Source organism: Aulonocara stuartgranti, assembly GCF_965226115.1.
Source record: "Aulonocara stuartgranti genome assembly, chromosome: 17".
Lineage (NCBI taxonomy): Eukaryota > Metazoa > Chordata > Actinopteri > Cichliformes > Cichlidae > Aulonocara > Aulonocara stuartgranti.
This window is the reverse complement of record NC_138953.1, coordinates 23,322,147-23,345,729: the sequence shown is the minus strand read 5'-3', so window position 1 is coordinate 23,345,729 and position 23,583 is coordinate 23,322,147. Positions and strand designations below refer to the sequence as shown.

The window sequence follows — 23,583 nt, the reverse complement described above, 5'->3', positions numbered from 1 at the left end:
CCAGGCCCGTCTGAAGTTTGCCAGAGAGCACATGGATGATACAGCAGAGGATTTGGAGAATGTCATGTGGTCAGATGAAACCAAAGTAGAACTTTTTGGTATAAACTCAACTCGTCGTGTTTGGAGGAAGAAGAATACTGAGTTGCATCCCAAGAACACCATACCTACTGTGAAGCATGGGGGTGGAAACATCATGCTATGGGGCTGTTTTTCTGCCAAGGGGACAGGACGACTGATCCGTGTTAAGGACAGAATAAATGGGGCCATGTATCGTGAGATTTTGAGCCAAAACCTCCTTCCATCAGTGAGAACTTTGAAGATGAAACGAGGCTGGGTCTTCCAACATGACAATGATCCAAAACACACCGCCCGGGCAACAAAGGAGTGGCTCCGTAAGAAGCATTTGAAAGTCCTGGAGTGGCCTAGCCAGTCTCCAGACCTCAACCCCATAGAAAATCTGTGGCGGGAGTTGAAAGTCCGTGTTGCTCGGCGACAGCCCCAAAACATCACTGCTCTCGAGAAGATCTGCATGGAGGAATGGGCCAAAATACCAGCTACTGTGTGTGCAAACCTGGTAAAGACCTATAGTAAACGTTTGACCTCTGTTACTGCCAACAAAGGTTATGTTACAAAGTATTGAGTTGTATTTTTGTTATTGACCAAATACTTATTTTCCACCCTGATTTACGAATAAATTCTTTACAAATCCTACCATGTGGATTCATGGATTTTTTTATTTCACATTCTGTCTCTCACAGTTGAAGTGTACCTCTGGTGCAAATTACTGACCTCTGTCATCATTTTAGGGGGGGGAACTTGCACAATCGGTGGCTGACTAAATACTTTTTTGCCCCACTGTATATGTGACAGTAAGGATGGACCTTGTAGTTCAGTATCACTGAGTGTAATGAACTGTGCCGTCTCAGCCCTGCACCGAGCTGAACGATGAAGCAAGGACACGCGAATGACTTCAGCAGCTCCGGATGGAGCAGCAGTGAAAGCAATGATAAAACATTCCCGATACGTACAGAGATACACGCTTGGAGCGAAGACGGCCCTGAGTGGAAATTCTTATCTGCCATGTGATTAATTAGTCTAATTGCTCTATCCTTTTTGTCCTCTATTTCATCAAGTATTTCTGACTGCAGGCATTTTATCCACTTTGTCTATTTCCATTTCCTCTCCATTCCTCTGAGTTCTCATTTCTTATCCTTTTTTTTAACTGTTGGTGCATCTCCTTTCCTTTCCTTTCCTTTCCTTTCCTTTCCTTTCCTTGCCCTCACTGCTCTTCTCCTTGCTCCATTCCTTGTTCTCACTCTTTCATCCTCTTTTCTTCCTTTGACTTTCCCTTTTGCGCTTTCTTTAGAGTTTTTTTTTTTTTCATTTCCTACCTTTCCTCTTTTTCCCAACTTTCTCCAACTTCTTTTGTTTTCATTTAATTTTTCTTTCATTTTCTGGACCTTCCTTCTTCATCCTGCTGTCTTTCCTTTACTGCTGTTCCCTCTCCTTCTTGCTCCTTTCTTTCTTCTCGCCTCTTTTTCTTTCAGTCTATATTGAAAGATAAATAAAATATATCTATTTCCTGTCCTCTATATTGTCCTTGTCTTTCCATTCTCTACTTTCCTCATATTTTCTTCCCTTTTCATTTATTTTTCCCCCCATTTGCTGGACCTTCCCTCATCATCTTGCTCTCTTCTCATTTAGTTTGCATTAGCTTTCTTTCCATTTCTTTCCACTTTTTTCTCTCCTCCTTCATTCTTCTCTTCTGTTTTGCTCATCTTTCCTCCTATCGCTTGTTTTTCCTTTCCTTTCCTTCCCTTCCCTTCCCTTTCTCTCTCACCCTTATTTCTCCCTCTTCCTGCTATTTTATATTGCTTATGTCTCTTTCCTTCTTCTGTCCTGATCTCTCTCTCATCTCTCTGACACTCAGTTGTGTTACTCACCGCCGTATCTGTTCCACCTCTCGCTGCGTGAGTGTGACTGTCCCTGTGACTTGCTGTTTGAGTGTGAGCTCTCCTGCTGAGTGTGTGTCCTTGTTAGTACTTACATTGCGGGGACATAAATGGTGCGGACTTGTTTTGGACACACAAACGATCGTTTCCTCCATGCAAATGACTTGATTTGAGTGTTAATAACCTGTTGGGTCAAAGGTTAGGTTTTAGATTGTGTAGGTTTTGGTTAAATTAAGTTAATGTAAGTTGAAACCTGACTGTGTGTGTGTCAGCAGCTAAGAGACCCTGCTGATGAGCGCTACTACCATCAGATTGTTTTCTCCTTATATGTGTGTGTGTTGTCTTTTGTCTTGTTTCCTTTATTTGTCCAAAAGGAGGGAGAAAATAAAAGCAAACGAAGACAGAAAACTGTACATGAGAGGGATCGACCTGCGGAGATTGTGAAATCCGTGGACGTGCATCATGTGGTTGTGTTTGATGCTGTTAAAGGTTATGGTTATAGTGGCAGTAATGAAACCTCAATCATCGCTCACTGAAATCCAATCATCGCATGCTGTTCCTGTCTGCTCCTCTCTTTTATTACTTAGTGTGTTTTCTTGCGCGTGGTGTTCTTGTTAGCAAGGAGATGAAAGAGGAATGGAGCGACAAGAAACAGCCTTAGCCTCTTCTTCAGTCTTCCACTGTCCACTTTCTCTCTCGTTCTTCTCTGCATCCCAGTCTGTTTTTAGCTGCTGTGCACATTCCTTAAATGTGATTCTCAAAATTTCTACTCCTTTTTTTTAATATATATATATTTTTTTTTTATTGCCTGAACTCAATGAGTAAAGCTGTGTGTATATCACAGCATTTAGACTGATTTACAAACAGCTAACAAATCCTCCAGAACTGGCAGTTCTTACAACATTCTTACAGTTCTTACAATTATTTGCTATTATTATTATTTATTTATTTTTTTACTAGAAGTTACTCTTACATGGTGTTAACCAAACTCTAGCAGAATTAATTTTTACTGCAATATTTGATTTAGTTTTAGTCATAATTTAGACATCTAAATACTTTTAGTTTTATTCGACTTGTAGTTTTATTATTAAGATTATAGGAGCCAAATTCAAAAGTTGATTCATTGACTAAAGTGAAAAGGTTTGTTATGTCTTTACAGAGCAGAGGTGCTCCACAAGGTTTACAAAGTCTTATTTTGAAATCCTTCCAAGTGTTGTCGTTTTCATGAGAAACAGGGGAGCTGGTTGTACGGATGCCATTTGTCAGGTCTAACCTTCATTCTGATTGGATCATTTCCTAAATCGTCCCGCCTTTCTGCACAACTTAATTAGTTCTGATTGGATCTTATCTCTCTGAATATTTTGTTTATAGTTGTTGATGAAAGTGTCGCTATGTTTCATCAGTTTTCGTCCGTTAGTTTTCGTTTAGTTATTCTCATGTTTTGTGAGGGGGGGAAAAAACTGCGATGAAAATTATTGGTCAGTGAAATTAAGACTGAACCCTAGATGGTTTACCAATGACCCAGTGGGTTTTAAACTATCATGTTTGTATAGGTTCTCAGTCATCCAAGTCATAGTCGTCTTGAGAGATATTTAACCCCTAGTGGGACTTCTCCCCTTTGTTTGTTGACCTGCTACTGATCATGAGAGTTGTCACATGAGCCAAAGTGTGAACAAAGACTAGGGTCTTAAATCATCACCAGGGATTAAGGGTAAACCACTATGTGAGACATTGTGACCTATTGAGGTAACATGAAGCGGGGTGTGAGTGGGGGTTGAAGCACATGGGGAGGGATCTCTAGACTGCATTGCAGGTAGCTGATACCTGGTGTCGTACTGTAAAGTTTTATTTTTAGCTAAATGATATAAAAAAAACCCACTTCCCTGAAAATGGCTCCACAATTTTTCATTCAGCACTGATGGGTCTTTACAGATGTGAAGGTCAACCCCTTCCATATGCTCTAATGCTCTCCCATATTGTCATGAATGCTGGATTCTGCCCTGTTATTAAAGAGGCTGGGCCTCTCTGATAGATCAAGCAGCTCTGAGGTCCTCTTTTTATACCCAGTTAAGTTTCCATTTAACCTAAAAGGTTATCAGATGCTTCACCGGGTCATTTTGTAGCAACCTACACAACCTTTACACAACCTTTCCAGCATTTTATTAATATTCATTGCTAGCATTCAGTTAAAAAGAAAATCTCACTTTATTAAACGTTTGCGTTACAACATGTCATCTTTGTCCTATTTTCACTTACTCAAATAGTTTAGATGTTCTGCAGTGTGTATTTATCCTCACTTTGCACAGATGCATATTAAATGTAACATTAAAACCCTTTTGCACGGATGACTGTGTAGATGTTGGGTAGTTAAATTTGCCTCTGTCTTGTGTTTGCTATCCTCCCTGCAGGGCTACACGGATGAACCAGTGTCCAAGGTTTTGTGTCATGTGGAGGACGGTTCGGTGGTGCAGCTGGACAGGTGGAACCTCTTAGTAGAAAAGAGCTCTGCCCAGCCAGAGGAGGGCACACAGAAGGTCAGTTTGTGCTGGAAGTTAGGATGTGTGCGTTCCATATTAGGTACACTGTTGGAATAAAGATAGGGCAGTTTTGGTGCTTTATTTTTCAGCCTCTGAGGTTTTTGCTTGTTAATATCTATACCGTGGGTTTAAAGAGTTGGGCTTTACCAAAAAGTGTGAATTTGGATGAGTATCAGTAGCTAAATGGTCAGAGTTTATGCTCAAAGAGGATGTGAGCTGTCTATGTGAATAAATTACATTATATTTATGCAAAGAGGCCCACTTCAGTGTTTTTCCTGCATCCTCAGCTGCCCTTGAATGTGTTCAACAACTACTTCAGCCTTGGCTTCGACGCGCACGTCACCCTGGAGTTCCACGAGTCCAGAGGTGTGTGAAAGCTATTTTAATATCAGTCTTTTTTTAAATTTTCACCTTGTGTCAACTCTATTCATGTTCCATTAGGTCCTCCTCTCCCTAGTTAATAGATCATTTTCTGCTTTTGTTAAAAAAAAAGAAGAGAAAGATGAGCAGAATGAAAAATTTACAAAGGATACTGAATCAGATTCACACATTCAGGCATGCACAAATGAGTCAGTCTCTCCGTGTTACTCTGCACCGCTCTGCGTGAGTTTTCACATTTGTAATCCCACGGTCTTTGTCGCATCTTTAATGTATTCTCCTTCTTTCTCTCTGCCTCTCTAATTGTGTCTTTCCAGAGGCCAACCCAGAAAAGTTTAACAGTCGCTTCCGCAACAAGATGTTCTATGCAGGAGTGAGTGTCCCCGATGACTTTCTTTCTGCTCACACATCCACAGACACACAAACCTTTGGAGCCGAAACTCTTCCTCCCAGTCACTGTCTGTCTGACACACAGACACATGTTAGGATGAGCAGGAAGAAGTCTGGTTTAAATAAGCGAGAATGAGGTGCTGCAAAAAAATCACTCAGAGTAAATACACATGGAGGCAAAGAGAATATCTCAGCTGTTTTTCAAAAGAAAGTAAAAGCTACAGAATGTAAAGAAACATCTGCTTTGACTTTATATCCCAAGCCTCTGTACACTGAGCAGATTTCAGGTGAAGTTGAACGAGGACCAGGCTGTACTTTTGAGCAGTACCAGGTTGTGCCACCTGACGGTGCAGGGAGTCAGTCTAGCGTTCACTCTGAGGGCCTTTACACACCAGCACGTAAAATCTGTGCAAATGTTTCATGAATTAAAACATTTTTCAGACTTATCTATTTTTAATGCAGCCATTCACATCGACCGCATACCTTTGCCAGATGATTTTTGGGTAATTTTCCTGTAATCCAGTAATTTTACTGATCTGTAGTGAGCCGAGGTCATAGCACGCTGTTTTGATCTTTGATCTATTGTTAATTAATCCAGCATTTTTCCAACTTCGTGCAGCTCTAGCTTCTGAACCTCCCCGATTGAAATAAAAATTCTTAAACAAGAATTTTTAAATTTGGAGCTATTTGGAATGAGCAAATTCTCTGTGAAGGATGTGAGTTGGAAGGGAGAAGTGATGGGTGGGAGTTGGAGCGGAAGCGTGTCACGGAGTTATCTCTTTTTAATGAGGGAAATGTAATGAACTGTAATTCTGTTTGATTGGGCCCCATTCTCTCTCTCTGTGTGTGTGTGTGTGTGTGTGTGTGTGTGTGTGTGTGTGTGTGTGTGTGTGTGTGTGTGTGTGTGTGTGTGTGTGTGTGTGTGTGTGTGTGTGCAGGCTGCGTTCTCAGATTTCCTCCAGAGGAGCTCCAGGGATTTGTCCAAGCACGTCAGAGTGGTGGTGAGTGTTAACACACTCTCTCCGTCTTCTCTCTCGCTCTCCGCCTGTATCGTTTTCTGTGTCGACATGTTTGGGCAGCAGGTCGGTGATTAAAATCCCGCCCTCTGCTTCTCTTTTAACGGCCGCCGTGCTGAAGTGTCCTTCATTAAAGTCTTACAAGAACCACTGCGCTGCTCATTCACTGACCCTGAACACTGACATCTACCCCAGGGTTAGAGCACCAACAGTTTTTTATTAACATTTCTAATGACGATTTCATTGGTTAATTGAAAAATTCCTTAAAAAAAGAAAAATGCCCAGAGATAAAATGAGCATATTTAAAGGGACAGTTCACCCCATCTCAGGGGTGATCCAGTATGTGGTGCAGAGCAGATTTCTGGTTTGTTGTCTCTCTCTTCATGTTAGCCCTGTGATGGACTGGTGACCTGTCCAGAGTGCGCTGCGCCCTCTGCTCTGTGCTAACTGGAGCAGGCTTGGACGATATCAGCTGTAGGTTCAAGTCAACATTAACATCTACAGAGGAATGCAGGAGAGGGGTACAACAGTATCTACAGCTATCTGTAAAGCATGGCAGAGGCTGTGTCTTGGTTGGGGGCTGTATTTCAGGCAGTAGTGTTGGATATCTTGGAAAATCTTATGGAATTAGGAATGCAGATAAGTACTATCAGATTTTGATCCAGCATGTAATGTCCACCCTGGACAGGCTGGCTTAATTTTTTTAGGTATGACATTGATCCCAAATACAATGTCAATGCAGTAAAATCATTCCTGGATGAAACACACAGTCATGGATTGGCCTCCCCGGAGCTCGGACCTCAACGTTACTGAAGCAGTGTGGGATCATCTACAGGCAGAAAAAACATCCAAAGACGAGCTTTGAATGTCTTTCAAGAAGTCCGGAGAACTATTCCTCAAGACTACTTAAAGAAAGTACAAGAAAGCAGCCCCAGAAAGTTCAGGCTGTGTTGAAGAATAAAGTTGCTTATATGAAATATTGATTTTCGATTGACCTTATATTAGTAATTTGTCAATATTAGCTATTGATATATAGGTATTGTCTCTTGTGATGGCTGATTAACCATAACTAAAAAAGTAAAAAAGAAATGAAAGAAACACCCTTCAGCCTTGTTATGAGTGTTGATGTTGCAAAGTTTGTCCACCAGAGGGCGCCCTGCAAATTTCCTGTTGGGAACTCATATGTGTGAAATAGCACATCTGATTGATTTGACTTGATTTGGTGGTGAACGGTCCCTTTGATTTTTTTTCCCAGTTAACAAACCCTGTAACTATCTTGGACTGAGTAGAACATAACTAAATTACAGGATTGTTTACTGTGTCTTCAGTGTCAGTGATGCCCCGAGAGCAGCATCTGTTGAAATTTCATGCCAGAGCAGCAAAACACAAACAGTTTTTTGATCGTCTCGGAACATTTTCCGACTTCCCTACTCTGATGCTGACTCTCATCCTCAAGCTTCTTGTTTCCTGCTGCTTTGGATAATAAATATATCCCGTCATTCAAAGAAAGAAAGAAAAAAAGACTCAATCGTTTCCTTAAAACAATCTTGGCGCTGCAGTTTTGAACAAATATTAGTAACACAGGAGGAAAAACTGTTTGTTTGGGATTGTTTTCAGCTGCTAATTTGTTGTTGCTGTGAGTATTTATAGCAGCATCAGCAGATTTACAGTGCCCTCGTTCATTGTAATGCAGGAACTTGTTAGAGGTGTTAACGCTGATGTGTTTTATATAGTTTCTGTGAGAATAATGGAGCTGTGTGGCACAGAGGAATGAGCTCAAGCTTCGGATGCGCAGCGCTGAGGCTTTCTGTTGGTTTTGGTCTTTTCCTTGGATTTATTTATAGAAGCATATTGAATTTGACTGGACTTATCCTTTAATTATGCTTTGATTTAGAAACTTTCCTGGTGGAAAATAGATAATTGAATATGAAAAATCTGACCCAGAAATGGTTTGTACATTTAGAAAATGGCACATCTTACGTGGTTGCAGCAATAAATCATTAACGGCATCCTGCAGGGAGCTGAGTGTGGCGTGACCCTTGACCTGATTAATCAGAACGTGGGGGCGGGTTCGACCGAGAGTGAGGACAGTGAAACTGAGAGTAAAAGCTGAGAACGGCGAGCGACGCTTGAAATGACATTTAAAAGCAAAACAAACGTTCTGAGAGTGAAAATAAGTTGTTATACTGCAAATATGTGGCGCACATTCTGTGAAACGTTGGCTCAATGTTTCTCTTTCCATGTGTTTCACAGTGTGATGGCACAGATCTCACTCCCAAGATCCAGGAGCTGAAGTTCCAGTGCATAGTGTTTCTAAACATTCCCAGGTAGGTGATCATGGAGTGGCCACGATGGCGCAAATCGATGGTTCCCAGGAATTTCTTGACCTGAACTTAGTCAGGCACTGTCTAGGTTTCTGAATATTATTGATTAGCTTCATAGCTTCAAATTCAAATTCAAATTCAAATTTTATTTGTCACGTACACAGTCATACACAGTACGATATGTAGTGAAATGCTTGGACAACTGCTCGTGACCTAAAGAAAACAAAAAAGGAAAAGGCTATGAATAAGATAGGAAATAAATATGAAAAATTAAAAAGGGTAAATTTAACTAGGAAGGAATAAAATATAAATTAAGGTTAAAAATGAAATAACTGTACAACACAAATTAGAATGAAGGGTAAATGGCTTCAACACAAAGGGGTGGGGGTGTAATGGTGTGGAGGATTTTTTCCATTCTTTGTGACCCTTATTAGCCTACCCAAGTCTTGTTGCTGACCACGCTGATTCCTACTCATCCTCCGATGGTTGCTTCCAGCAGGATGACACATGGTGTCAAACTGGTTTATTGAACCTGCACACAGATGGACTCCACAGTCCCATCTCAGTCCAACAGAGCACCTTTAGTAGTGGTGGAACAGGAAATTCTCATCATGGATGTGCAGTCCACAAATGTGGAGCAACTGTGTGATGCTATCATGCCAACATGGATGTTTCCAGGACGTTGTTGAGTCTGTGGCATGAAGAATTAAGGCAGCTAAAGCTGTGACATAGATGTGTTGTGTCTTTGAACATCTGTGAGGGGGCGGTACTTATTTTACCGTCACTCAGTGCTGCTGCAGTGTCAGTTCTGTCTCGATGCCTTTTGTGAACCAGACAGATTTGAGAGCTTTTCCTTCCCAGCAGAGGTCTGGCTATTTTCTTTTTTTCGAAGAAATTCACGGCGGACAGACTCCGAGCGTCATCAGTCAGTCATTGGTGAATTTAGTAGCAGTTTTGTGATCTGTGGCTCAGTCAGTCTTTTTGAAAACAGTGTTGCTGTGTTGCTTCTTTGTGAATTTCTTGGTATTTGCTCTGCTAAGAATAAATAAAAACCAAAGAAAAAAAGTTCACTGTTATTGAAAAACGTGTAAATAATGGGGCATCTGTAAGTTTTAATTTCTGTCTAACAATTCAGTGTGTGACAAAGCATGTTAAATAGCATCTAGAAAACTGTGAGACACCACAACTCTCTTGTGACTACCTGACTAATTAAATTCTTGAAGTGGGCTGAAGGTAGAGGCAGGAGGTGTAATTCAGGTTTTATGCTCGCTGAAGCTGTTGACTTCAGTCCTCCCACGCAGCCTGGAGTTAAAATACTCCTCAGTCAATAAAAACAAATTTCATACCTGTTCGGTCAGAGGAAAGTCTGCGCCGTCACTGGAGAAAGATGAATCAGCCAGAAAAGCACCTGATTTGATATTTGAGTTTAACCTTTGCTAAAAAACATCAGCAGTGAGCGTGTCATCAACAGGACGCCACAGGGGGAGCCCAAATGACATTTAAGGTGTTTTTGAGACTCTGTTGTTGCATGATTGTGTTAACACGTGTGCAGATACTGTGCCGGCACCATGCCATGGGGAAACACGGGAGACCATCGAGACTTTGAACCTCAGCGGCATGACGACGGCTGCATCGAGGTTATCGGCTTCACCATGGCCTCGCTGGTAAGAATTTCAAAAAAGAAGCAGCGCAACGAAGAGAAAACCACATCTGAAAACGTCTCTGTTGTCCACTAGGCAGCGCTGCAGGTTGGAGGTCACGGAGAGAGACTTCACCAGTGCAGAGAGGTCATCCTCACTACCTACAAGACTGTACCTGTTCAGGTAATATTAGAGTGACAGTGTAATATAACAACCTCATACCTGCAGGATTCAAAGCAAGAGCAGCTAGAGAATAATCAGAGTATAAGAAAACAACAAACACGTAGAATTCCTCAGAATAAACACAAACTGTTGTAGTAAATGTACAGTTTTATTTAGGAGTGTCTAACATAAGGCCCGGGGGCCAGAATCGACCCAGCAAATACTCCAATCTGGCCCACTGGACAGCTTTGGAAAATGTGAAGAAGTTTTACGGCTTTTCCTTTTGATAAAGACCCTTCACCACCAAAACTGTTTATGCTGCATTAAAGTAATTAAGTAATAGATAAACAATTAAATTTAATATACCTAGTTTAGCTTGTATTAAAAACATTAATTAATAAAAACTTTGAAATTGAAATGGTACGTGACAGCAAACTTTAGGTCCGTGCTTCTAAGACTTCCTCTGGTACAAAAACCTGGATAAAGTTCCCACTTCCCCATCTCACATGTTTAATTGATCAGTAACAATTAAAAACAATTGACTTCAGGTGAAATTAATTTCAGCACAGTCAGTCCTGTTTCCCAGCATGAAGATCAACCTTTTTAAATTCCGTATGTTTCTGGTGATGCACCTCACAGTTTGACAAACCTTTGAGATGACTGACTGATTTTTAATTTTTCTCTCTTAAATATTTGATTCAATTCTTCGTTTAGCTCTGAGTAACTCTGCAGGGGACAATATTTCATTATTCATTCTTTATTTCATTATTATTTAATCATATCTATTAATGATATTTAAAACGTAACTATAGTGCTGGCTGTAATATAAACAGAGAAGCAACAACGTTGAGAAACAAGAAAAGGGTTAAACAGTTTTTCTCAGATGGGTACATGAGAACCTCTCGGGGTAGTGTAGAGTACTGCATTGTTTAAAGTAACAGTCATGCAGAAATGATGAAGTCATTCAGCTGCAGTAAATGCAATGAGAAGTGCGAGTGTATTAAAATTGGCTATATATTTAATTTTATTTGTGATATTTAATGACAAACAGACAAAAGTGAGCCAGATGTTTGTGTGCGGCCTCTTTTCTGCAGTGACTCTGATCAAAAGCTCAGATAGGAGACAGAGATGAGAGCTGTTAAAACCCTCTGTTTGTGATGAGCAGGGGCTCAGTGTGAGATAAAGAAGGATTATTTTGAGCTGAATCGTGCAATGCCGCTCTAGTAGAGTCCGCTATACTGTGCTGCGGTTTGTGAGATTTATTTAACCTGACATTTCTTTTTATCAGGCCAGGTCAAATAAACATTACACAAGCTATTACTAAATTGAAGACGGCTCAAAACATCTCCAAGAGCCCAACCAAACCTTCAAACAATCTGTTTTGGGTAAAATGACCCCAATAATGACCATTTAAAAAAAGAAAAAGAAGGTTGAGCTCATATAAAGTCATCAGGGAAGTGTTTACTGAGGTCACAGAGCAAGTGAGTTGAGGGCCGTTTTCATTTTATAGAAGTGGAGGTCTCTTTCCAAACAAGAGTCACCCTCTGCTGGTCCTTAGAAAGAATGCAGGTTTAAGACGTCCGTCTTTTAAACTGTTTGTGAGTGCAAGTAGCTTCTTGGCTGATTTTCGGATTTATATGCTGCTGATGTAAGCCTAAAAGAAGCAAATACTATGAAGTCATTGGTTTGACTTTTAAAACATGACCTCAGCGTGTCTTTCTGTTCAGGTGGACGGCGAGCCATGCCGACTGGCTCCATCCACTCTCCGCATCTCTCTTCGAAATCAGGCCAACATGGTCCAGAAGAGCAAGAGACGCACCTCTGTGCCCCTGCTCAACGAGTGAGTCACACACACACGTGCGCGCTCGTACAGATGGAGGATCTAGGCCAGCAGCGTTGTAAAAAATCTGAATGAGTCACACAGTCTGTTTAGCAGGAGCTGACATTCACTCGTCAGTCTCCCACATCTCCGTACAGCACGCCAGACCAAGTCAAAGGAGGGACGTGTAATCAAATTAATCCAAACAAGAGCATGGGTGACACGTGACACGTGACACTGGCAGTTTCCTGTGAACAGGAGATGCTTATTGATCTGTTTCAGGAGTGGCAGTGCTGCCTTGTGATTTCCTCCTGCACAAAGAGAATCACGAGACTACTAACCCTCCTCCATCCCCGTAGCACTAATATCTCTTCATGTATATCTCTGTCTTTATCTGTGTGTATTTTAAACCGTGTCAGCTACAGTAACTGTGTGCATGTGAGAGCAGGAAGAATAGAGGGTGATGACTTTCTGTAGCAGAACTTATCGACTGTCTGTACTGCTACTGTGCTATCAATGTTTGTCCACTTACCTCTGGGCTTTTCTCCGTCTGTTCCTCCTGTTCTTCTTCTTCTTCTTCTTCTTCTTCTTTTGTCTTCCTTCATATTCACTTCTTCATTCCTCCAACACACACGCCGGTGTGATCTTTAATTATTTCTTTTCTTTTCTTTACCTTGTCTCCTTCCCCTCCTCTTTTTTTCATTTCCTTTCCCCTCCTCGTCATTTTCTCTTTTTCCACCCCTCATCTCCCCCCGTCATACGTTCCTCCTCTCTTCTGTGTGTGTGTGTGTGTGTGTGTGTGTGTGTGTGTGTGTGTGTGCGTGCGCGTGTGTACGGCCGTAGTATTCAGAAGGTGTGTGCAGCTGATCTGCGCCGCCTCTCTGCTCCCCCCGACTCCTTCTCTGTGTAAGTACCTGAGCCCTCTGTGACCGGATGGATGGATGTTTGTGTCCGTGTGAGTAAATGTGTTGACAGCGTTGTGTCTTTATTGATCCATCAGGCTTTGACCAATATTTGACATGACAAAATCAGCAGTTGGCATCTTCCCAGCTTTTTGTGGTCAGTTATGATGATTTTAATGATAGCAAATTATAAAATATTTGACTTTATTTGTTCATTTAACAGTTTTTATTTGTAGTATTGGAGGTGGTGCTCAGTCAAAGCTTTGGCTACTGAACAAAAGGATGAAGCAGAAAAGCTGCGACCCATTTTAAAATGAGAAAATCCCACGGGCCCCACCCAATCTTAAGTCCTCACCCTAATCATGATACAAGAGAAAGTGATATTTCCTTGAAAGTTGTGTTTAAAAAAAGCCTTAATAGCAATCGCACTGATGAAGAAACGTAAATGTCCAACCAGGCCTTTCAAACATGACACGCTCTTTAACCTGCAAACACTTTAGTACAAACTCACGGGTAATGACCGGTACATTCACCACGAGTGAGCCTCCTGCATGCTGAACTCAGGCAGTACCCTCACCTGAACCAAGCAGAGTATTTCCAGGAGCGAGGAAGAGTCTGACGTGGGCTGTCTCCTGCTGCATGTTTAATGCGAGGAAGGGCAAATCAGGACAAAGTCCCAACATTGAAAGAGGTTCTGCATTAGGATTCCCAACTCATTTAAAGTGGCGCTTTTTGGGTTTTTAGGTGCAGGCACCTCATAGAGAGGAGACGGTTATCCAAGGACACCCTGACTAATGTTCCTCTGTGCTCGTTAGCAGCGGTGGCTAATCAGAAAGACAGCAACCTGTGAGACGTAACAGACAGGAGTCGTAATGTCCTTATTTTATAAGCCTAGATTTTTCCTGTTGGACGTGTTGGCTGTGAGGGTCCATGAACCCCATTTTGAGAACCCCAGATTTGAAATGCTCAAATAGCTGTATTGGTCAAACCCTGCTGTGTCGTGCTGGCTGTTGGTGTTTGTGTTACACAGGCTGGAAGAGAGCGGCAGAGAGAGAAAGAGCGCGTGGCAGCATGCAGATAAAAGCCTGTCCACTCCTCAGTGTGCTTCTGTCTTTTGTCTTAATGTTTCCCTCGCTGTAGTCCCTTTACCTTTACCTGAACCGAGCCTCTCGCTTGACGTCCAGACCCTGTAAAGTGTCTTAATGTTGTGCTCTGAGTAACAAGAGTCATGTAACTGTTGTAATTTCAAACGCTTTCTGTCCCTTTGCAGGTAAGATTATTGAGTTAGAGCTTTTGAGGCTCTGTGGACGTATGATTCTCAAACACCTGTGCAGATGTCTTTTATATGTCAGAGCTCATAGATCTGTTTTCACATGAACGAAAGAAGACAGAGGAGGAATTAAATATCAGGTAAAAGCAGCTGAGCTGAACTCCACTGTGCTGCTTACTGCTGAAATATTTATTCAATTCCAGTGTTTTGGTCTGTCCAGCCTTCGTCAGGTACGTGGGCAGCATCTCAGCATGAGATCACTTTCACTGAAAGTCAGACGGACCAAAACATCGTCAATAATGAAGTGCAGGAGTTCAGCTCAGTTGTTTGTTTGTTTTTACGTAGTTTTCTCCGCTGATCGAGCTGCCACTCATTCAGGTGTGCAGACACTCAGTTATATTTATATTTAAATAAAAGCTCAGATCTGTTTTGCGTTGTGTCCAGTTGTGTCTGTGCGTGCATGTATGCATCTGTATGCCTTTCTCATTGTCTGCTCGGGCATGTCTGATCTGTGCGTGTGTGCATGTACATGCACGTGTGTGTGTGTGCTTTTTCCAGTCCTCACGCAGTTCCAGATCGTCTGCGTCTTCGAGTGAACCGGATCAGCCTCCAGGAGTACGACAGGCTGCAGTATGACAAGGAGCGGCTACGAGACATATGTAAGGCTCTCTGTGTCTCTTAAATTAAAAAAGAAATCAGCTTTAATCTGACTTTTTGTATAAATTGTGGGTCACCAGCTGCAGAATTTTGTAGCTCATTTGTTTTTAGCCAAACCAACTTTATGACACACATATAGCTAGCAGATACCTGCTAACCTGTTTGTTATTGCTAAGAATTCCACTAAGGCTGAATTACATCTTAAGACTAAATTAGCGTAAGTACTGTAAGTCACACTGTTTGTCAAATAAACCATTAAAAATAAATTCCAAAAGGCAGCAACAGGATACACGAAACATAACTTTAAGCTTTACAACGAGCAAATGGATGAGTTTTGGTTATGAAGGAGGAAACTTTCCATACAGGCTGGTTTTGTACCATGACACATGACAAAAAACACATGACAAAAAAAAAATGTTTTAGTGGTTTATAAAGTAACAAACCTTTGACTCATGTGACAGACAAATAAAACTAGTATTTTGGACCCGACTGTGTCCAACATTTACGTTTCTGCAGCCTGGCACCACGTTTTCATATTTAAACATATTTCTGAAGATTTCTAGTGCAGAAAAAAAATTTTCTTAGTGTAGGTGATCAGCTGTGGATACCATGTGTTGATAAATCTTTACTATAATTACCCTAAAGCTCTAACATGTGTCTGTGTTTTGTTTTGTTTTTTCTCAGCCATCCCTGTTGGCATAGTGGTGGTGAGGGGGGACTGTGACCTGGAGACCTGCAGACTTTATATTGACAGATTACAAGAGGCAAGTCTCTAGCTTTACCACCATCATCATTATCACTTTAATTGCCTCCCTTGTTCTCCTTTTCTCCTGTTTCCTCCTCTTCATCATTATTTCATGATCCACGCAGCAGCGTCGCTGCTCCTTTCTCAGTTATTTATAGATGGATGAATGACCGGCACTGCCAGGAACGCAGAGGTGCTCTTTAGCTGTCTGTCTCATGTGACTGAATGTAAAATGTGTAGAAGCTGTTGATGTTTTTTGTGTAAATGCTTCTGGCTCTTTGTTAACCTTGAAACCTGTCTGCTGTGTGCTTGCTAGGATTTACACCAGGCACCATCTACTGGCCACAGAGTGCACTACCAGGTATATGACTTTGGGGTGTCTTTCTGTGAGGGTTGAGAAACACTGAAACATTTGGACAGTCATCTAAGAGTTTAACATTTTTAGGTGGCTGGCAGCCCATAAGCATTTGGCTAAATAATAGCTAAATAATATAAACTAACTTTATCTGTTACAGGCTGGCACCCACTCTCAAATCCTTGTAGTAACCCTTAGAGTGGTAAAATCCCTAAAAACAACAAAAGATATGCACTACATGCTGTCTTATTGTCTTGCTCATCTCTGCCACGCTACAAAACACTCGTAAACAGCACTTTTGTCTTTCTCACGTGTTCTGTCTTTTGCTTCGTCCTTACTCTGATTAATCTCCTGATTGAACCCTGTTACATTCAGTTCATTGTTCAATAAAAAATGGCGACGATCACAACATTTGTCTCTTTGCCTCCAGGATGAAAGCAGAGGTGTCCCCCGGACCAGTTCAACCAGCAGACTGTCTCCCAACTGGAGCTTCTTGGATTGTGAGTGACTGAAACACCTTAAACTGGATCAGAGTCCTTCTAGAAGGATCTCGGTAACATCTTCATGCACCTGTTGTGGCAGTTAATTAAATTAAGTTTAATTTTAGTGGTCCCCAAAACACAAAAACTGCATGTATAGGGTCACCAGCTTGCAGACTTTGACTCAAAGCATTTTAAAACCTTACTTTTTCTTCCCTCCTTGAGAGTTAAATTTCTACTAAGATGCTGTTACAGAATTATTTATGTCTGTAAACCGTACACATAGCTTCTTAAAGCCTTCAACTAGTCACCAAACTAGTCAGTTATCCATCACATCCTTTAGTAAAGTGTCAAACACAGTAATGTATTCAGACTCCAGTCCTGAAAGTAGGGTAAAGTTTATTTATTTTGTGCTTTTTAAGAACAAAGGTCACAAATTCCTTCAAAAGCTGCTTGTATTGGCTCACTTGACACAAGGGGGCGCCACAGCAGGTGATACAACAATTAAGATTATGAGCTCTAAGAGCCGTGCTTAGAGAGTGCTTTGTAGTGAATCAGAAGAGTCGACTCCCATTGAGCGAGAGCCGGTTCCTCACTTAATTTCCTTTCGCTGCTCAGCTCTCACACAGTGGCTCAGCTATGGTCCAATCCCTCCATAATGCGGCCAATCACATGCAAGGATGTAGCATAACATCATTATGTGAAAACAGAGAGGGTGAGAGACGCGACAGTGAAGTGGAGCGTGTGTCTGTCCTCTCAGTAAGTGAGTGAGACAGTAGACAGCGGGGAGGTGGGCTGTGTGAGTGCATCGCAAAAACACATAAATGTGCCTGACACCCGTAAACGAAGCAGCATCTGGCTGCAGTTTAAAGACTTTTTAGTCTCCGTCTCAACTTTGTCTTGGTCTCCACCTGGTCTGTCTTGGTATTATCTTGGTCTTGGTTTAGGCGGTCTTGACTACAAGTCTAGTATTAGTTGATCCCAGGCTGAATGTGTAATGTTTGCTAACTTGCAAAGAATTCCCACAGGGGGGCGTCAAAAGTTTCAAGTTTCAAAAGCCACAAGTAGCACAAAAAAGGTTGATTATTATTGTCTTGGACTTGAGTTATAAACTAAATTTATAACTCGATAAAAATGAAAGTCGTTGAAGCTTTTTCTAAAATCATAAAAGATTATTTGGGTATCATAAAACCCTGCAGAGATTTTGATGAATGCAGCTTTACAGACGTTTTATGTCGCGTAACTGCGTGTTCCTTCTCTGCAGCCACGTCAGCCGACCGCTTCTATCGCATCGACAAGGCTCAGGTATTTTTGACTCTCCTGCTGCTTCAGAATTCACAAAGCTTGTTTCCAGGTGCATTTTCTTCCTCACGTTCCTTCTTTCTTTCCTGGTTCTCTGGGGGTTTGGGGGTTTTGTTTTAGGAGCATCTGCATTTCGTGACAGAAATCTGTCAGGATGAAGTGTTCATCCTGGACCACGAAGCTCCAGTGGTGAGCCAGGGCTCGTCCGCGGGGATGCCTGATCTGGTGGTGGAGCCCACTGCCGGGTAAGTCAGCAGATAGAGGTGACTCACTGAGGTCAGGAGCCTCTTCTGTACGGTGGTCATTCATGCACCTCAATTAAATAAATATATGAATGACATGAACAATTATTAAGCAATGTTTGCATGCGTTTTTACACCTGGTGTGATCAGAAAAACGTAGCAGGTGAGAATTATGTCATATTTTCCCAGATACATATTGAATTAAAAAAAGGAAATTTAGGAGACACCATCTGTTTGTTTGTTTTTTGTTTGTTTGTTTGTTTGTTGTTTGAAGATATCTGAACCAGAAAACTCCATGCACGCACTTTGTGGAGAAGTTTTCTCCCTCCCAAGTGTTTTGGAGTGCAGTGCTCGAGCCTCTAGGATCATCTTCTGTCTTGGTCTTCAGAGCTGTTCAGTCAGTGAGCAGCTGAATGCAGGCAGAGTTTAGCATCTATTCTCTGACCTGCTAATAGAAAAATGGGCAGTGAAGAGTGACTATCCCTTGGAGGTGGATGCTGAGGTGGATGGGTTCAAACGGCAGAACTGACATTGCGTGATGCGAGTGAATCGTGTCATTGTATATGATGCAGCCGGCACGGCCCTGTGCATTTTATCTGCTCCCCTCACCTCTGGACAGAGTAGACAAAAGAAGGATTACAGAGAAAACTATCTCTGAGAAGTTCACGCTCCACATGAACGTTTCGTTTTACCTACTGTGTGATCACCTTTCTTATCCTGGGTATCAAATAGTTTCCATACCTAAAATGCAAATGAGAAAACGTTTATTCATAATGAAGCAGCGAGCGATTTGGGAGAAGCAACGTCTTTCTGCTCCCAGGCGAGGCAGATCCCCCTGATGCATCTGAAAGAGGGCAAGTGACATCACACGTAGCCACCGCAGCGTCACCCCTGCGTTTTAGCTGCCGCCACACTGTTTTCTGTGGAGCCAGAAGTGACCATGTTTAGGTGAAAGGATGGAGCGCATTCATAACTCTTCACAGACACACATCTTTGAATTATTGCTTAGAGGAAGAAGCCCGCTCAGATGGGACATCAAAACTAAAGCAAACGTGTGTTTGAGGCTGAACATCAGATCATTTCTCTTCAACATTTATAATTAACAGATGTGGCCATAACTTTGCACTTGCATCTGCTCAAAGATCACTTCTATCTGATAAGAATATGAAGGTTTCCACGGTTACGTGATACTAACATTGTGTAAGCACTGGAAAAGTGTTATCTACATATCCTATTAACGCTGTCTTTGTTTTCTGTTTGCAGCGCTCCGTTGACATCAGACGAACAAGGTATCACACGCACGCACAGACACACAGTCAGTGTCACAATATTAAAGTTTAACTTTTTAAGGAGCCTGAAAGTAAGAGATTTCTCCAAAAACACAACAGGCAAGGTTAAACTTTGTTGTATAAATTCATTTCTAGTTATTTATATATAACAAAAATACAATAAAAATTTCCTTAAAGTGCTTTATGGAGAGTAAAGTCCAGCAATCAGATGGCAGGCGACTGTGGGAAGGAAAAACTCCCTGGTAACTGGTGTATATTGATGTTTTTTGTTTTGTTTTTTAAACAGAAGCAACGTCTAAGCCAGGCTCATCTTCCTGCTTTGATTCCTTCTGTAATTTTGTCATATTTTAAGGAGTTTTCCAGCCCTCTAATTACTCTCCTGTACTTACCTGGTACAAAAGGGCACATTAAATGTAAAGTGTTTGGCGTGCCTGTAAGTTGTAATATTCAGAGTATGAGGGTAAATATTTGCCTGATTTGATTAAATGTAATGCGGTGAATGTAAACCGTAAACATCAGCTGGTTGTGAGTTGTCAGGTGGAAGTCACGGGTTGACCTTTGATATGACTCATAGATTAGTGCGTGTCTCAACTTTAGAAACTAAAAGTGAAACGCTTCTCGGACAGATACAGTTTCCTCATTTGCTTTTGTTTTCTTTCTGAAAAATAAGACTGAGCAAACTTTTTCCATTTTCATATGGAGATGGGCAGTTTAGGACTTTTCTTTACAGGTTTCTGTCTTTGGTAAATTGATTTGCTTTCTTCAGTGTGTTCACACTTCTGAACACACTGTGGAACGGTGTTTGCGAGGCCTATTTATAGAGTCACATCATCAGTCCATATTCCCGGGACTCCCCAGTTCTCCCAGAGAACCGGTTGTTCCTTGTGCTTCCAGTTCTGCTGCTTTTTTTCTACTTGTGCCAATTTATGATTTTAGAAGCGCCTTGCTTGGACCGAAATGTATTGCTTTTAACACATTTATTTAATTATTTTCCTAAAAGCAGCTCCGACGGTCAGTCGCTGACTATGAAATCCTCATCCGTAAATGCTCCAGACACACATTAAGTGCTGGAGTTTTAGTTTCCGTGAGATTAATGCTGTCATTAAGTGTTTCTAGTTTCTAGTTGGGCTGTTCAGAGCAGCACGATGCCTCGAGACAAGAGGAATATTTCTCCTGTGTGGAAAAAACACCTCAGCCTTCACCTTTGTAAGAAAGTGGAGCAAAGTTAAAATAGAGCCCTGTGGAAAGACTCAGGCTGATGCTCCCTTCAAACAATAGGTCACCTTAATTATCTGTTACTGAGAAAAAGATCCCTGCATTGTTTTTCTGCTGTAAACAGTGTTTGAGCACAGAGACAGCTGCAGAAAAGATGAAGAAAGTGACTGCTTTGTGTTTGTGTGTTCACAGCTCTGCTGACAGCTGCAAGTTCTGGGGACCTCTCCACGGTAATTCACATCTACTCTGTCACGGCCTGAGGATGACCTGTTACTAGCCTGTGTGTTAGCCACTGCAGAATTAGTTTTTGTGGTTTAATGTTGCACAACAGTAAAATTCCCTTTGCCCAGCCGATCAACAAAGACTCAGCAGTTTCTTAAGTCATGAAAAGGTTAAATTATCCATCACTCCAAACACCACAGGATCCTTTTTTTTTAATTACATGCATGCTGTGACTCATACTACAGGCATTCTTACAAAGTTCCCTGTCAGCCATGACAGTAACACCTAATAAAGGGAGGAAATCCCACAGTTTCTTGTTTCTGTCATGTGTACATGTGACGGTTTTTCCCTCTCTTGGTTCTGTATCAGACCAGACATCCTTCATGGGGCAATGAAACTTTGCAAGAAAATGTTTTAAACTGGTTGTGGCCTGGCTCATAGTCCAGGACAGAAATGGAAGGGGCACTATAGCAGATGGTTAATGAGAGGACTTATTCGGATACAGTAAATGAAAGAAAACTAAAAGTGATAGCAGTGGAATGCCCACATCTATGGGTGTATTTTGGCCTTTTATGTCAACAAAAACAGGGGGGAAGAGTTCTGATTTTTGTGGACCAACAACAAATCTGTGTCTTTATTTTTTGTCACCTGTTATTGCTTGCGTCTCACGTCTCCTGTGATTAAGATGTGGGGTGTTGTGACAGATAAACAAAACTAAAAGAAAGACACGCGGGTCCACCGGGATAGGAGCGAGACAGTTGTTAGCTGAAGCTGCTTTACCCTGATTCCCAGACAGTAGGATCATTAACCACTCTTGCGTTACACAGAGAAGGCGTCCTCTCAAGGTAGCAAGTTTAAAAATTATCCTTAGGCACTTTGTCACAAAAAACCCACTTAATTTAATTTCTCTTGAAGAATACCAAAGCTAACATCTTAGTAATCACCTTGTTGTTCTTTGACAAACAACAACAAGGTGATTACCAAAGAGCTGTTAGCTGAATGTGTTTTTGGAAAGTGGAGGATGAAAAAAGAATTGGGGTCTAAAAAGATAAATGAAATAACATATAGAAATAGATTTTCAGTGCTTTTATCAAGAAAGAACAATCAGGTTTTTCTATCAAGAAAGATTTGCTCTTTCTTTGTTCCTGTTTTTAAGAATCCTGGTTGATGTTGAAAATCTTGAAATCGTGTCTTCCTGTCGGCCTCTGCAGCTCTCACAGTGTGTGGATCGAGGCGTCAATTTGTTGGTCCGAGACTCTGGGGGTTGTTCGGCGTTGCATTTAGCTGCTCAGAGCGGACACGCAGACCTGGTCCGCTACATACTGCAGCAAGGTGAGAAAGTGCATGTTAAATAAATATCTGTGTTACTGTAAACGAAAGTCTCCAACAGCCTCCTGGATCTACTTTCAGTCAGTCACAAAACTGAAAGACTCAGGTTGTTTAGGGTTAAAATCCCACAGCTGTGTACAACTCAGTGTCACAACAGCAGTTCTGGATATTCACAATATCCAATGTTCATACTGACACGTTTTAGTATTTCATGAAAACTCTTGTCTTACTTTGAATTTAATTGCAGCAAAATGTCTCCAACAAGTTGGGAAGAGGGCAAAAAAAAGCTGAAAAAGAAACAAGTGGAGGAACATTAACAATGTGATGATTGGGTATAAAAAGAGCTTCTCAGAGAGTAATGAGGTGCAGATTGGTGAACCTGTGCACAAGACCTGCATGTAGAAATTGTGGAACAATTTGAAAAACATGTTCTTGAATGTAAAATTACAAAGATGTCGAATATCGCATCATCTACAGTACAAGATATCATCAGAAGACTGAAAAAAATTGGACAAATCTCTGTGTGCAAAGGCCAAAAATAAATACTGGATGTGAAATGATCCAGAAACACTGAGGCAAAGTGGAAGACTGTTCTGAGGGCAGGAAAACATGGACTAAAGAGGATTTGGACCTTCTGGCTTGTTTAACAGCATTTGTACGTTCAGATCACTGCTCACGCTTCCTGTTTCTCCCTCCTCAGGCTCCAAGGTTCTTCTGGATTTAACAGACACAGAGAAGTACTTTCTGTTTCGTTTTCTCTGAAGGGAAATGTATCATTCATGTGTATTTTATATTTGTTTAAAATTCACACGTAGTGATTGTGTGAGAACCTGAGTGCAGACAACTCAATCCTGTAGTGTAGTGTGGTATAGAACAGTCTGACCACAGTGACGTTACTGCTTTATCTATGATCTTTAGCTTTATATATGAGTTGTATCTGATCACCAGAATGTGTGTGTGTGTGCGTGTGTGTGTGCGCGTCTAGAGGTGACACTGCATTGCACAAAGCAGCATCAGGGAAGCAGCACGCAGTGTGTCGACTACTGGTCGAGGGCGGGGCGTCACTAGAGAAGACCAACTTCCAGGTAAACAGATGTTTAAATGGTAAATGGACTGGTTCTTATATAGCGCTTTTCTACACAACTTTAAACAGCTGCACATACAATTCCCGTAAGTCCCGATGAATCACGCAAATGATTTACAGTGAAAGGTTTTGTGGCTTCCAGGGTGTGTCACTCTCACTGTGAAAAAGGAATCGGCCAGCAGCTGATACCAAAAGCTTAAAGAACAGGAAGTATGGCAATAAAAAAACAGGCTTTACCAAACAGATCAGTGCATCACATCTTTGTCCTGAGGGG

General features: G+C 41.5%; 1 protein-coding gene across 2 annotated transcripts in view; it reads left to right on the top strand.

Moving 5' to 3' along the window:
- The window catches only part of dgki (diacylglycerol kinase, iota), a 103,240-nt gene that overhangs the window by 75,189 nt on the left and 4,468 nt on the right, over positions 1-23,583 (top strand). The window contains exons 14-33 of one of the 2 annotated variants that reach the window (XM_082510603.1): positions 4,361-4,486; positions 4,777-4,855; positions 5,185-5,240; positions 6,196-6,258; positions 8,527-8,600; positions 10,150-10,261; positions 10,334-10,420; positions 12,127-12,239; positions 13,062-13,124; positions 14,949-15,049; positions 15,732-15,811; positions 16,109-16,153; positions 16,578-16,647; positions 17,891-17,931; positions 18,049-18,173; positions 19,434-19,459; positions 20,867-20,904; positions 22,108-22,228; positions 22,926-22,962; positions 23,211-23,310. In XM_082510603.1, coding sequence (XP_082366729.1) covers positions 4,361-4,486; positions 4,777-4,855; positions 5,185-5,240; positions 6,196-6,258; positions 8,527-8,600; positions 10,150-10,261; positions 10,334-10,420; positions 12,127-12,239; positions 13,062-13,124; positions 14,949-15,049; positions 15,732-15,811; positions 16,109-16,153; positions 16,578-16,647; positions 17,891-17,931; positions 18,049-18,173; positions 19,434-19,459; positions 20,867-20,904; positions 22,108-22,228; positions 22,926-22,962; positions 23,211-23,310 — 1,557 coding nt within the window. The remainder of the gene's footprint in view (positions 1-4,360; positions 4,487-4,776; positions 4,856-5,184; positions 5,241-6,195; positions 6,259-8,526; positions 8,601-10,149; positions 10,262-10,333; positions 10,421-12,126; positions 12,240-13,061; positions 13,125-14,948; positions 15,050-15,731; positions 15,812-16,108; positions 16,154-16,577; positions 16,648-17,890; positions 17,932-18,048; positions 18,174-19,433; positions 19,460-20,866; positions 20,905-22,107; positions 22,229-22,925; positions 22,963-23,210; positions 23,311-23,583) is intronic. The other variant, XM_082510604.1, reaches the window with a different exon arrangement.